Consider the following 16,184-nt stretch of genomic DNA (forward strand, 5'->3'; position numbering starts at 1 on the left):
ATTAGTTCTGCTTGAGTTACTTAACCTCCGAATTAACACTTTAGTTTTGATACTGATCCTTTTTGAACCTTTAAATTTCCGGATTAGTGCATACTTACGAGAATATCCGACCTGAATTTTAGTTTTCCGGATTGACTTGTACCTTGACATAACTCGTGAGGTACATCTCATGACTCGTAAGTTACACCTCATTATCTTTGAACTAAATTTAGATAAATTGATTAAAGTATGAGATCAAAACGGGATGTAATTTTAAAAATTTGAATTTAAAATTATTTTCTTGCAAACAATTAGCTAGTAAGAAATATCAACTAAACATGTTAGACACAAAAAAAATAGAAAATTAAAAAAAAATCGAGGTGTAAGTGTATAAAATGGTGGAAAGTATAATGATTATGTAATAATAGTAGTGGATAAATGATAATAATGCCAGTCTCAAAGTTTGATTGGAAAAGAAAGAAAAAATAAAGGTGATCTAGGCTAATTTTTTTTATTTATCATAAAAATTTATATGAATGATATAACATACAAATAAAATATAGTTGACAAACTGTTATTTATATTTTATTAATACGTAAAGATAATAAAACTAATTTAATAAAAAGCTAAAATAAACTAACAATTTAATATTTTCAATATAAAGTTTAAGTTAAAAAAATCATGACTTAACATTATAAGTTAATTTTGACTTAAATTGAACAAATTTAGCTGGACACATGTGATGTATTATCAAATAGTTAAATAAAATAAGTGCTGAAAATATTAATATAAACGATAAATTGAAGGCCTAATTACTTAAAAAATTTCCATTTTGTAACATTTTTTAATTTATATTCCGACCTAAAAAAAATTCGTTTGTATTCTTTTTTTTTTATTTTTCTTTTTCAATTGTACCCCAAAATTTAATTTTTTGACGATTTAATTAATTAAAAATGCAAATATTAAAAACCATAAAATAGAAGGGTTATATTATACTTTTTTTCCATTTATAAAAGTATAAATAAATGCTTTAACTTTAAAACTATTTAAATAAATTCTAAAAATTAGTCATGTTAAATTTTTTTATTTAAAAAACTTCCGACTCACCATTGTACTTTTTCGATTTACGAGTTCTTTATCAAAACCCGATAATTTTTTTACAAAAAATAATTTTTTTTTATTTTTTTCCGGAGGAGCTCCTCCTTCTTGGAAGAGGAGCAGATCTGGCGCTCCTCCTCCATGTAGGAGGAGCAGCGGGCTCCTTCTTCGACGGAGAGTCGAAATTTTTTTTAATTAAAAATTATATATTTTTACGGTTTTATATTTAAAAAATATTGACAATTAATATAAATTAAATAATTATTATATGTTTAATTTTGTAAAAAAAAATATTTTTGTACTATTAATAATATTAAAGTCTAATTAGAATATAAATTAAAAAATAAAGGACTATTTTAATTTTTTTAAATGAAAAAGGTTCAATTTAATAGTTTAGTCTACAGTTGAAAATGAAAAATCAAAAAAAAGGTATAAATGAACTTTTTTCTAGATCAGAGTATAAACGAAAAAATATTATAAGGTGAAGATTTTTTTAAATAATTAAGTCTAAATTAAATTATCAAACACCACCTAATATTGTTTTTCTTCCTTTTTGTAGATTTAATGGTTTGCGGTTCTTGGAAAAATTTAAGGACAAAAGCATAATGTTTGTTGGTGATTCTCTGAGTCGGAATCAGTGGCAATCATTAACGTGCATGCTTCACTCTTCAGTACCCAACGCCAAATACAGTATTGCAAGAGAAGGAGATGTATCCACATTTACATTCACGGTATGCCTATTATCTTCATCAATTTCTTATTTGATTGGGATTTTCATAAATATATTTACATAATCAATCAAATAGGATTATAGTTTATTCAATAAGCCCTAATGGTAAAAGATAAATTTATTTGACCTTTTCAAAATCTATCTAAATATTTTAAAAATTGCAAGTCTATCTTAATTTGACAAATTCGCTGTAAAATCTATCCAATTTTTTAAAATTAAATAGTATTTAATTAAGTTATCCAATGCATGCGGCATTTCAATTGACAACTCCTTTTCTATTCAGTTTTTAAAAAACTTTACATATTCAGTTATTACTACAACTTAATTAAGCCTTGCTTGATTGGGGTAATACAAAAGTTTTACTTTCTGAAAAATAGCAAATGTTTTTATTTGGTTCAACTTTTAAAGTTTATTTTTCAAAAATTCGAGAGTCCAATTTCTCTTTGACTAGCAAAACGCAAGTAAATAGACCTTGCTGAATGTTTTTAAATTAATTTTCTGATTTTTTCCTATTCAATTTCGTAAACTTCACTAATATTCTTATAAAATACATTATGTTAAAATTATTATACACAAAAACTATTTATATGGAAAGACTTAAGATAGATATACAAAATTCTTTTTGATTAGTTTATCTGTTTGTACAAGGAGTATTTATACAAGAGAATTAAAATATTTTCTTATCTTATTCTAGGTAAGTTCCAGCAATTAAAACATTAAATTTTTGACTAAAGAATTACAATGTAATTAATATTATTCGAGGCAATATTTGATATAATTAAATAACCTGTGATTGAGGAATTGAATTGTCTTAGCTTGATGAGTAATAGTTTTTGTTATATGCCCCCACAAAATTGCAGTGGAATCCACAATAGCCAGTTTGAACCTTAAAAACTGAAATTGTGTACGATGTAACGCTTTTGTTAGCAAATCAGCAAACTAGTCTTTGAACTGATGTGTGATACCATGAGTAAACCCTTCGCAACGATGTCTCGAAAAAAGTGGATATCAATGGATATGTGTTTCATGCGAAAATGCATCATAGGATGTAAAGATAAGTGTGTAGCACCAATATTTTCACAATAAAGTGTTGGAGAACAACAAAGCGGTAGTTTTAATTCATGAAACAAGTTCTGAATCCATCTAACTTCTGATATAGCAGCTGCAAGATAACAGTACTAAGCTTCTGTGGATGATCGTGCAACAACATGTTGTTTGCATGAGCTCCACGAAATCAGACTATTGCTTAAAAAGATGGCAAAGGCTGAAGTTAATGTGCGGTCATTTGGGTTCCCTACCCAGTCAGCATTTGAGTAAACTCAAAGAGTGATATATGGTCAACGTCGAAGCAATATACCGTGCATGAAAGTGCCTTTTAAGATATCGAAAAACATGTTTGACTGCACCCCAATTTGCTTCGGTTGGAGCAGATACGGATTGGGCAAGGCGATTTACTGAAAATGCAATATCAGGCCTTGTCAATGCCAAATATTTGTGCATCAGGCCTTGTCAAGTCTTGTCAGTGCCTTGTGATGCACTTGTATTACACTTATTCCTCAGGCCTTGTCAATGGCAAATATTTGTGCATGAGGTACCAGGAAGGTATGTCAAGTCTGTTACTAATATAAGTGTAACAAGGGCCTTAGCCCCATCCATTTTACGACGACGAAGGATGTCAGAGATATACTTGTGTTGGAATAACAAAAGTCCTTCTTGCAAGGGACTACCTCAATACCGATAAAGTAGGAAATATTACCAAGATCTTTTAAGACAAATATTGCATTGAGTCTCTTAATGATAGTGGAGATCTATGTAGTATCATTGTCTGTGAGCACAATATCATCAATGTAAACTATAATGTATATATGAGTATTACCTTGATGATAGATAAACAGGTAGTTGTCAGATTTTGATTTTATAAATTCAAGATCAATTAGTGCACGACTTAGTTCATCGTACCATGCTTGTAGGGCTTGCTTAAGGCCATAAAGCGATTTTTATAGTTAGCAAACATGAGATAGTTGCGCCATATCAATAAAACCAAAAGGCTATTGCATTAATACAAGTTAGAGATTAAGCCATGAAGAAAAGCATTACTTATACCGAATTATCTAATCGACCAATTGTGCATGATAGTAAAACTGAATTGACGATAACAAGTTTGACCACTGGACTAAATGTCTACGTATAATCCAAAATCAGAAGTTGGTGGAATCCTTTTGCAACTAAGCAAGCTTTGTACCTCCCAATTTCTCCATTGGGTTTGCGCTCAAGTCGAAACACCCATTTGCAACCAATTATATTTGTACACATATGAGTCGGAACTAAGTCATACGTTTCATGACGAAGTAAAGCATTGAATTCTTTTGACATGGTTGATCTCCAATGTGGGTTCTTTATAGCGGAGGACACACAAGTTGGCTCGATTGAGGATAACAAAGGATGTTTTGTGATCGCGTAGAGTCGCTTCAGCTTGTAATTGTTATTCTTTGCTCGAGTGACCATCCGATGTTCATTAATGTGGTATAGATAAATCAATTGGGCAAAAGACATTAGCGGTTGGGACATGCGCACGGCAGTAGACTCATGATGTGAGGGGAGTAATAACAGTGGAAGACTGGGATTTTCTTTGAGTGAGAATAGGTACCTGCAATGATGTAAATTGATCGTTAGAGCAACAACATGATGTAGATTTATGAGTTGCAAGGGAACCATCACCAAGAGAAGTGTCTAAAAATAAGTTTCCATGCTGAGAGATAAACATTCGTTATTTGAGAAATCATAGCTATGGTGCGCACTTTGACTAAATGAATAACCAAGAAAGATACAAGACCTCTATTGCAGATTAAGTTTGTATTCTGAATATGGCTTTAACCACGGAAAGCAAAGACATCCGGACACCCGAAACTTTTAATAATTATAAACCTTGTTAAGTAGGATTTTATAGGGACAACAACCATTCAGAGTTGGAGTGGGCAGTCTGTTATATAGATATGCATCAACTTCCACGGAAAAAAAACCAAAATTCTAAAAGAAGTGAGGCATGATGAAGCAGAGTTTGACAGATGGCAACAAGTTGGAAATGAAAACACTCGGTTGTGCCATTTAATTGCGGAGTATGAGAAGCTGATGTATACCAACTAATACTATGCGGAAATAAATATTTTTGTAAGGCTAAAAATTCTCCACCATTGTAGAATAGAAATTTTTGATGTTCTTTTGCCAAATTTCTTCTCAACCAATGCATGAAATATTGGAAAGATTTATGCCACCTATAATTTTTTCATATAGAGAATACAACCAAACATACTTTGAGAAATGATCGATTACTATGAGATAATACCGATACCCATCCGTGGAAGGTACATGCGTAAGTCCCCACACATCTGCATAAATAAACTCCAAACATGTTTTATTAAAAAGAGATGTGTCTTTAAAAGAAAGTTGCTGACTTATATTAATATCACCTGAAATACAAAGTAAAACATTTCTAATTTTTTTAATAAAGTTGGCAGGTGAAATTGATTAATAATACGAGAACATAATGAAAAATTTGGATGTCTCAAACGATGATGCCAACAGTTTGACGTAACCCTTTCCGCTATGAATGCATGCAGTTGATAATGGATAGGGGATGGTATATTTAGATGATAAATCCCTAGATCACATTTTCCCTGTAGAATTTTGTCCTTGTTTCCTTGTCCCTTAGAATAGAATGCATAAGATGAAACTCAATAAAAATATTGTTCCGTTTAGTAAACTCGTGAACAAATAGTAAATTTTTATTATCCGAAGGAACACATAATACGTTAGATAATATAAGAGGACGAGAGGGATGTGTAATAGTTGTACCCTTAATATGAGAAATTTGCAAACCTGAACCATTGACAATTTAAATCTCATCAGCACCATCATAGTTAGAATACAATGAAAAGTTGTTGAGATTTGAGGTTAGACTATAAGAGCTCTTGAATCAACAAGCCATTGGTTGCTTGTAGATTAACACGGAGTAACAACTACATTAGTAAATTGAACACGATTGCATTGAAGAGCAACATGTCCGGACAAACCATAAAATTGACACATAACTTGAAGATGATTGTTGTGATGTTAGTAGTTTTTATATGATATCTTCCATTTCCTCTCCCTAATATATTATATTGAGGCATGTTGTTGCAATAGTTGGGCTAATTGTTTCGAGAATAGGATGAATCTTGGGAGTTGGCTGTCTCTTGAGCATAGTTAGCTGTGGAAATAAGATTGGCAACTAGTGCCTCCACATATTTAAGCTAGGCCTCATGAGACACGAGTATATCATGAAGTTCTTCAAAGGAGAGAGGATTATCGCAGGCGCAGATAGGCGCAACAATATTCCTATACACTGAACTAAGCCCCGTCAAGACATACAAATGATGTCGTCATCCAATTATAAAAGTTTATCGATAACAGCTACCTCATTTATCTTGTCCTTTATGAGTTGCAAGAAAGCACCAACAGATTTGGTGTTAAGGATTGCAAGTGCAAGACCTCCTTTAACTGCATAACACGCGTACGAGATATATTAGCAAACAAACGCGACAAAATCGACTATATCGTGTGAGAAGTATGGGCCAAAGCCACCACGGGCATTACTTCGGTAGACAGTGAACCAAGAAGTGCCGAAAGTATTAGCTGGTCTTGACGAAACCAATGAACATATGCATCAGTTGGGTCGTCATCGTTGCCTTTTGGTGGGCAAATGATTAATCCATTCAGAAATCCAAGAAGGTCATAACCATTGCAGAGGGAGACAATAAGATTACGCCATGATGGAAAATTTGAGGTCGTGAGAGAAAGATGGATATGTTGATGAAAATTTATGGTGATAAGAGTGTCATTAGATTTTGTGTATAAGGAGGTGGTGGTCTTGGTAGTGGTAGTTGCTTATTACATTGGATGCATAAAAGTTTTTAAACACAGCAAAGCCCTTATACCATAAAAGAATTATACCAAATTCTTGATTTATTTTTCTAGTTTGTTGAAGGAGTATTTATACAAAAAAACTAAGATTTTTTCTTATTTTACTCGTGGTAAGTTCCAACAATTAGAACATTAATTGTTTGACTAAATATTTACAATGTAATCAAAATTATTTTAGAAAAAATTCGATATAATCAAATCACCTATGATTGAGGAATTGAGTTTATTTAACTTGATGAGTAATGATTTTTGTTATAAGGTCAGTGCTACATACTGATCTTGTTATAGTGCTTTCCTAATTATGTGTATACTATTTTTTTATGATATTTCTAAAAGAAATCAATGAAAATAATACAATCTGAGGCATATAGTAAAAATATTTAGATCATATGATTCAAATAATATAGATATGCACATGAAGGCTTGGCCTAGTAGTCAAGTTCTTCGTAGTTGTATGTGGTCGGAGTTCGAACCCCAACTCTCCCAGACAGTTGTTTACTTATTTAAAAGAATGGAGAATAACATTAAATAATTCCTACTAATTCCCGCTAACAATTAACATAGAATAAATCTACCTCTAATAAAAAAAATTAATATTTTTATTATTATACATACAAGTCTTGTTATTTTTTTATGTAATAATTTATCAAATGTATGAACTGCAATTATGTTACATGTTTCAATTTTAAATAGTTAGTTATAATAAATATATTAATTGTTGATATTAACACGTGTAAATATTTGTGTCTTTTAATTTTAAAATATTTTTAAAACTTAACTTTTCAAAAAATTTATTTCATGAGAAATTAACTTTGCAGAAAATACTTTTAAATGAACAAAACGAGGCCTAAATCAAAAATGATAGCTTTTCAACGAATTTTTTAAATGAAAATAGATTTACATTTTTTAGATGTTTGGATAGATTTCTAAAAGTTAAAAGATTTGACATTTTGAAATCATTAGATCTATAACTAAAATGTGAAAAATATTAGAACTAATTTGATGCATGGCTTTGTGAATAATCTAATTGATGGAAACCGAATCACATCCTAACGATAGTGGAACCGAGTCACATAAGATATCACCACTGGGAGAATACCAGTTCTCGCCCAAAGTATGACAACCTGATAATATCAGTGCCCGAATACATGAGATTCGATGAACCTGAAGATCAAGGGAAGAATAAGCCGAATCCCCAGGTTAATCGATATTCCCGAGGATTCGGAGAAAACCCAATGTTGGTCATTTACCGCAAGAGTACGGTATCGCAACTTGTAATAATATTGGACTAAAAGTCCGGAAATCGAACCCACGGGGATAATGGATCAAATAAGAACGATTTTCTTTGAAATCTAAATTTGTTTAGCAAAGGAAACGGTAATCGATTCAGAACATTAAACAACTAGGCATAAATTAAAGTAACACGAGAAAGTTATCTAATTAAAAGCAATTGTAATTAAGCACGACAATAATTAAACACGGGATGAAATCAAAAAAGTAAAGCGTCTAGGGGTTGATACTACTTTCTAGGTCATGCATTTTTTATATGGGCGAATTGAAATAGATCAAGGGCCGAGTCGAGTCTAATGCACTGTTCTTGCTCTCTCAAGTCTCAAAGAATAATAAAACCACTAAATAACTAATCACTTAACTCTAACTCACTCTCGTGGCATTAAACCTAATCAATTAATAAAATGGAAATTAATGAATCCAACTCACACCTAGTTTCAAACCTGCTCTCCCGGTATTCTAATCTAATTTTCTAGTCCAGCTAGTCCTTCTAACTAACCATTTTTTAATGTATTAATTAAAACATAATCATGCAAGGGCTAGCTAAACCTAAGCAAGCATTAAAAATAAGGGCTAGAATAAAATGAAAAACAATCTTTCCATATAAATCAACACAACACAAGATTTTCATATCAACCCCTAAACTTGGGTTTAGCTACTCATAACAACTAGAAAAGGTATAAGCAACAAATAATAATTAAACATGGCTTAAGAAATCTTACTTAGAAGATTTCAATTCACAATAGAGCTTTCAATAAATAGATAAAACTTGTTTAATATAACTAGTAAAAAGCTCCAAGCCACAACAATGATGGAGACACAAAACCTTAAAAAGATACTAACTACTAAAAGAGATGACTAAAATGTGTAGAAAATAATTGTTGTCGAAAGGTATATCCCTTAAAATGAGATAAGGTGCCTTATATAGGCCATACAAAAGAGGAAAATAAAACACCCTAGTACAAGTTGTGTCTAGCTATATAAGGAAGTGTGCCTCAAGCCTTGTCTCTTCTGTTTGAAGTCTGAAAAGCCATCTTTCTGCCTGTTTCAATCTGAGACATCCAATTAGAGGGAGAGTCTTGATTTGAGACCCTTATGCCCAGAACATTCCGCCTGTCTTGGATAATAGTCTCGGATCGAGACCTACATCATAAGTGAGGGTCTCAATCAAGACCCTTTGTCTTCAGCTCCTATTACTTCATTCTTTCGCTCAAAGACTTCGCTCCTTTTTTGATTTGTCAATTCTTCCCTTATTTTACGCCAAAACACTCCACAATGCTCCAATATCACTGAAACACTCGCACATGCAATAATGTATACAAAATACTAAAAAAGCATGATGAAACATAGTAAAAGCATGTGGAAAACAACTCAATACATAAGAGTATTTTACTCTTATTAAACCTCCTCACACTAAGCCCTTGTTTGTCCTCAAGCAAGAAATGAAACTTACTCGAGGACGCAAGATAACTAATGAACTCATACTCGCATACATATCAACCAAAATGTTCCAACCAATGAATGCCTGAATGAATGCTTCATGGACCAACAACTTATGATGATGCAACCAAGCGATCAATGCAATGTCAATGACATAAATCGATAACATTAATACTACAATCACGGAAGCATGCTTATTGACACAATTCACATTACTAATTTGCAATCATACGCAGGACGCGTACACAAATTGGATGCAAGCTACGTTGCGAAAGATATGGCATAATTGTTCTAGTTCAAGCAAAGGTGTATACCTCTCTAGATTTAACTCACTCATGTGGTCAAAGTGTATACAACAAGATAATGCAAAGTCACCATAGGCTTGCTCAAAGTCCAGACTCCACTACTTAGTTCGGTTTCCGACAATTATCAAATGGACTTGATTGGGTTATAATGGGGCTTAGGGTTAAAGGTACGTAAAAATGTATTTTTGGCTAAAAGTTGACTTGAAAACACTTTACAATTCACAATTTGATCTAGCTTGGAAATTTTTACACACAAATGAACTTTCTTAAATATTTTTCAATGCCTTTATTCACTCTATTTTTTTTCTTTTTCTCCACTTTCTTTATTCTTTCTTTCTTTCTTTTGTTTTTTTTTTCTTGTTTTTCAAGGCATTTCTTCTTAATAAGCACTAGTTCACAATTCTAATCAATCATCAAGTTAGAATTGTCTTCTTGTTTTATGAGTTAATCAAGTCAAATTTTTGGATTTAAGGGGTAAAATTTTGAAAAGGAGACATTGTGTGAAATTTTGTTTGAAAAAAAAAAGAAAATGGATTAAGGCTCAAAATTGTGTTATCTTGGGATAAGGGGTAGGTTTTTTAAGTGGTTTTAGAGAAGTGTGTAATTCTAATTTCCATTATCACTTAATTTTCAAAAACTTAACGATGTAATCTTTCCCGAACATAGAAGTAAGTTATAGGACTTGACACTAAAAACACAATCAAAAACTGGCTCAAAAACAATCAAACATTAAGAGTATGTTTTTACCATTTGCTAAACAATCACAATTGTGCCAAGTATGCCTAATTTCCCTAGAATTCAAAAATTCTATTACATACACATCATGCTTCCGCATCAAGCTAGGTCTAAATTTGCTAACAAGTGACTTCACCCTAATCTTATCAAGTCATGTCATATAATTGACATTTCGCTAAGCAAGCATCAACAAAAATTGTTAAAACAAGAAACGCATTTCAATTCATTCATTAAAAGAAACATAACATTCGATGCGTGTACAAGCATTTGTTCAACTTAGCTAACATGCTTACAGAATTTAACAAGGGCTTCAAGCACTAAAGGCATCATATTTCTAAAACAAAACATCCTAAAATGTTTCAACTAAACAAACTCCTAAAAATAAACAAACGTAAACACATAAAAACAATCTAAAAGAATCGAAACACAAACGAGATTCAATTTTCCAACCCTCCTCACACTATTTCTAAGCAATGCCCTCAATGCTATGAAATACAACAAATCTGAAAATTAAATTGAGTTTGGGTTAGAAAATCAAATCTTCGTGTTCAATCGAACACCGATGGCTCGGGAGATGGAATGGGGGATGGGTAGTGTGCACCACCTTGGGCGTTGAAATAATCTCGCAATTTCTCCTCTTGGCGCCTTTGCCTTGCTCGAAGCCTTTTTTGCTCATAACGCATTATTTTCCACACCTTCCTTTGCTCCTCCATAAATTGGCGTTGCTCCGTCTCAAAGTCGCTCGGAGCCGGTTGCTCCCATTGAACCCCTTCCAGAACCCCCTCGCCTTGGGCTCTGGTTTTGGTCGGTTCTTTCCTATTTCTCCTCACACTCTCTTTTTGCCTTCTCGGAGCCGGATCCTCTCTTGGCCCATCAACTCTCTAGGAAAGCTTCCCCGGGGTGCGTGTCTTTCCAATTTGATCGCACATATTTTCCGCCGATTTTTCCTTAGTGCACATATTCGGCGTTGGACAAGTGATCCATATTAATCATTCACGAAAGTAGAAGCTTGTATTTGCCAACCTCAAATCGGTGGTCCCTTTTTGCCAATGCCATGAAAAACCATCCATGGCCAATATTTTTCTTTTGGTTGGGCATATCTTGCAACATTCGAATGAAATGGTACGCCACATTAGCTTGAATTGCTTGGTTTTTTGGGTGCATGAGAGCATTGACCATGAGAAAGTCCGCTCTTTCCACCTTGTTTTATTCGTGGCGCTCGCAAAATGTTTGCCCTTACCATTTTAGCACTACCACCATGGATATGTCCTTGACCTCCCTGACTTTCAAAATCTTGGCACCAAAACGAGATTTGCCGGAAAGCTCATTCCATACTCCGTTATAATCAAAGTCTCGTGTGCTGGCATGAATTCCTTGCTCGCATTCTCCATTCCATAATCGGCACACAAATACTTTATAGAGTAAAACCATTCCTTGGCTCCCAAACGGTACTCAATGTTAGTGTTGTTGTCGGGTGAAGTCTTGAGTGTTGTGAGAAACTCGTAGGTGAGTGCCTCACAATACTCATGTGGTATTTCCGTCATTTTTGTCAACTCCAAGTTGTTGAGGAGCCTCTTCAATTCGTCAATGATACCCAATGCTTCCATTGATCTCCAATAAATTTGAAATGGTACGACAATACCTCTAGCCGCGAGCTTCTCATACCGCTCCCCTTCCGCTATTGAACGAATTTTTAACGGGGCGTCATATTGCAAAAGGGTGTTTGAATTTGGTGGTGGTTTTATGACGCCTTGTTTGAAATCCGTTCGGTAGCAGAAGGGGAGCCGTATAGGAAGGTCGCGTCTATAGGTAATGCCGTTATATTTCAAGTTTGTTGGAAATCTATGGAAGCTTTGGGTATCATTGACGAATTGAAGAGACTCCTCAACAACTTGGAGTTGACAAAAATGACGGAAATACCACATGAGTATTGTGAGGCACTCACCTACGAGTTTTTCACAACGCTCAAGACTTCACCTGAAAACAACACTACCATTGAGCATCGTTTGGGAGGCAAGGAAGGGTTTTACTCTATAAAGTATTTGTGTGTCGATTATGGAATGGAGAATGCGAGCAAGAAATTCATGCCGGCACTCGGAGACTTTGATGATAATGGAGTATGGAATGAGCTTTTCGGTAAATCTTGTTACCAAGATTTCAAAAGTCAACGAGGTCAAGGACATAACTACGGTGGAAGTGCTAAAATGGTTTGGACAAACATTTTTCGGGCGTCACGAATACACCAAGGTTGCAAGAGCGGACTTGCTCATGGTCAATGCTCTCATGCACCCATAAAACCAAGCAATTTAGGTCAATGTGGCATACCATTTCATTCGAATGTTGCAAGATATGCCCGAGCAAAAGAAGAAGATTTTCTATGGATGGTTTTTCATGGCATTGGCAAAAAGGGACCGACGATTTAAGGTTGGCAAATAAAAGCTTCTACCTCCGAGAATGATTAATATGGATCACTTGTTCAACGCCACAGATGTGCACGGAGGAAAAAATTGCCATAAAATATGTGCGATAAAATTAGGAGGACATGCACCCCGGGGAATCTTTCCTTAGATAGGGAAGTGATGAGCCAAGAGAGGAACCCGCTCCGAGAAGGCAAAAAGAATGTGTGAGGAGAAATGGGAAAGAACCGGCCAAAACTTGTGCCCAAGGCGAGGGATTTCCGGAAGGGGTTTAATGCGAGCAACCGGCTCCGAGAGACTCTAAGGCGGAGCAACGCCAATTTAAGGAGAAGCAAAGGAAGGTGTAGAAAATGATGCGTTATGAGCAACAAAGGCTCCGAGCAAGGCAAAGGAGCCAAGAGGAGAAATTGCGAGATTATTTCAACGCCCAAGGTTGCGCGCACTACCCATCCCCCACTCCATCTCCCGAGCCACTGGTGTTTGATTGAACACGAAGATTTGATTCTCTAACCCAAACTCAATTTAATTTTCATATTTTTTGTATTTCATATCATTGAGGGCATTGCTTAGAAATAGTGTGAGGAGGGTTGGAAAATTGAATCTCGTTTGTGTTTAGATTGTTTTAGGTTGTGTTTTTGTTCGTTTGTTTTTAGGAGTTTGTTTAGTTAAAATGTTTTTTTTAAATGTGGTGCCTTTAGTGCTTGAAGCCTTTGCTTTATTTTGTAAGCATGTTAGCTAAGTTTATCAAATGCTTGTACTCATATCAAATGTTATGTTTCTTTTAATGAAAGAATCGAATGACGTTTCTTGTTTTGACAATTTTTGTTGATGTTTGCTTAGCAAAACGCCAATTATATGACATGACTTGATAGGATTAGGGTGAAGTCACTTGTTAGGAAATTTCAACCTAGCTTGATGTGGAAGCATGATGTGTATGTAATAGAATTGTTGAATTCTATGGGAATTGGGTTTAATTAGCATAATTTTGATAGTTTAGCAAATGGTAAAAACACACCCTTATTGTTTGATTGTTTTTGAGGAAATTTTTATTTGTGTTTTAGGTGTCAAGTCCTCGAGCTTGCTTCTATGTCTGAACAAGATTACATCGTTGAGTTTTTGACAATGAAGTGATAATGGCAATTAGGATTACACACTTCTCTAAAACCACTCAAAAATCCTACCCCTAACCACTAGATAATACAATTTTGAGTCTTAATCTATTTTCTTGTTTTAAACCAAAATTTGACACAATGTCACTTTTTCAAAATTTTACCCCTTAAACATCTAAAAATTTGACTTGATTAACTCATAAAAGAAGAAGAAAATTCTAACTTGATGATTAATTAGAATTGTGAACTAGTTCTTATTAAGAAGAAATGTCTTGAAAAAACAAGAAAAAGAAAACAAAAGAAAGAAAGAAGAAAGAAAGTGGAGAAAAAAAAATAGAGCGAATAAAGGCATAGAAAAATATTTAAGAAAGTTCATTGTGTGTAAAAAATTTGAAGCTAGATCAAATTGTGAATTGTAAAGTGTTTTCAAATCAAATTTTAGCCAAAAATACCTTTTTACTTACCTTTAACCCTTAGCCCCGTTACAACCCAATCAAGTCCATTTGATAATTATCGGAAACCGAACTAAGTAGTGGAGTTCGGATTTTGAGCAAGCCTATGTTGACTTTGCATTATCTTGGTGTATACACTTTGACCATTTGAGTGAGTGAAATCTAGAGAGGTATACACCGTTCTTGAACTAGAACAACTGTGCCATGTCTTTGCCAACGTAGCTTGCATCCAATTTGTGTACACGTTCCGCGTATGATAGAAAATTGGTAATGTGAATTTTGTCAATAAGCATGCTTTCGTGATTGTAGTCTTAATGTTATCGATTTATGTTGGTCCATGAAGCGTGCATTCGGGCATTCATTGGTTGGAACATTTTGGTTGATATGTATGCGAGTATGAGTTCATTAGTTAGCTTGCGTCCTCGAGCAAGGTTCATTTCTTGCTTGAGGACAAGCAAGGGTTTAGTGTGAGAAGGTTTGATAGGAGTAAAATACTCTTATGTATTGTGTTGTTTTCCACATGCTTTTGTTATATTTCACCATGCTTTTCTAGTGTTTTGTATACCTTATTGCATGTGTGAGTGTTTCAGGGATATTGGAGCATTGCGGAGTATTTTGGCGTAAAAGAAGGGAAGAATTGACAAATCAAAAAGGAGCAAAGTCTTTGAGCAAAAGAATGAAGTAATAGGAGCTCAAGATAGAGGATTTCGATCGAGACCCTTACTTATGAAACAGGTCTCCATCTGTGACCATCATCCAAGACAGGAAGAATATTATGGGCATAAGGGTCTCGAATCGAGACTCTCCCTCTAATTGAATGTCTCGTATTGAGACAGGCAGAAAGATGGATTTCAGACTTCAAACACAAGAGACAAGGCTTGAGGCCTACTTCCTTAATTAGATAGACATAACTTTTACTAGGGTATTTTATATTCCTCTTTTGTATGGCCTATATAAGGCACCTTATCTCATTTTAAGGGATATACCTTTTGACAACACTTATTCTCTGCACATTTTAGTCATCTATTTTAGTAGTTAGTATCTTTTTAGGGTTTTATGTCTCCACCATTGTCCGACTAGCGTAGTATATAACCTGAACCCGCTTATCTTTCCTTTGTCCCAAGACACCCCCCAAGGATTGATCACTTGCATCACATATTATCTTAAACGGAAAATCCCAATCCAGAGAAGAGATGACAAGGGTTCTTCAACCTATCAAAAGCAAGCAAGCAATCATTAGTAAACTCAAATAGTGAATCATTAATAAGCAAATAAGTTAAGGGTCTCGTAATCAGAGACACGAGGAAATTCTGCAAATTCCATGATGAACACGGACGCGAAATTGACGAGTGCAGAGATCTCAAGGTAGAAATAGAGAGAATGATAGACTCGGACGAACTTAGAAAGTTTATTACCAAAAAGCCAAAAAACAGCAACCAAGGGGAATAATGACACCGAGACGATAAAGGCAAGGAAATATAAGAAGAAAGACCATCCAAAATCCTAGGAACCATACACATGATCAACGGAAGGGGCCATAACAGCTCGACCATCAAAAAGAAGCAGAGGGAAAAAACAATGGACATCAAAGAAACCCTCATGCCCCCGGTTATCTTCGACATGGAGGACTACAAACACGTGAAAGCTCCACACAATTACGCTCTAGTGGT

The 16,184-nt window shown here is 34.3% G+C and overlaps 1 protein-coding gene across 2 annotated transcripts in view; it reads left to right on the top strand.

Moving 5' to 3' along the window:
* Positions 1-16,184, top strand: part of LOC126669366 (protein trichome birefringence-like 41) — a 33,489-nt gene that overhangs the window by 6,336 nt on the left and 10,969 nt on the right. For both annotated transcript variants that reach the window (XM_056104754.1, XM_050362818.1), the window contains exon 2: positions 1,637-1,808. In XM_056104754.1, the coding sequence (XP_055960729.1) occupies positions 1,637-1,808 (172 nt within the window). The remainder of the gene's footprint in view (positions 1-1,636; positions 1,809-16,184) is intronic.

This window comes from Mercurialis annua, linkage group LG2 (genome assembly GCF_937616625.2).
Source record: "Mercurialis annua linkage group LG2, ddMerAnnu1.2, whole genome shotgun sequence".
NCBI classification, from domain to species: Eukaryota; Viridiplantae; Streptophyta; class Magnoliopsida; order Malpighiales; family Euphorbiaceae; genus Mercurialis; species Mercurialis annua.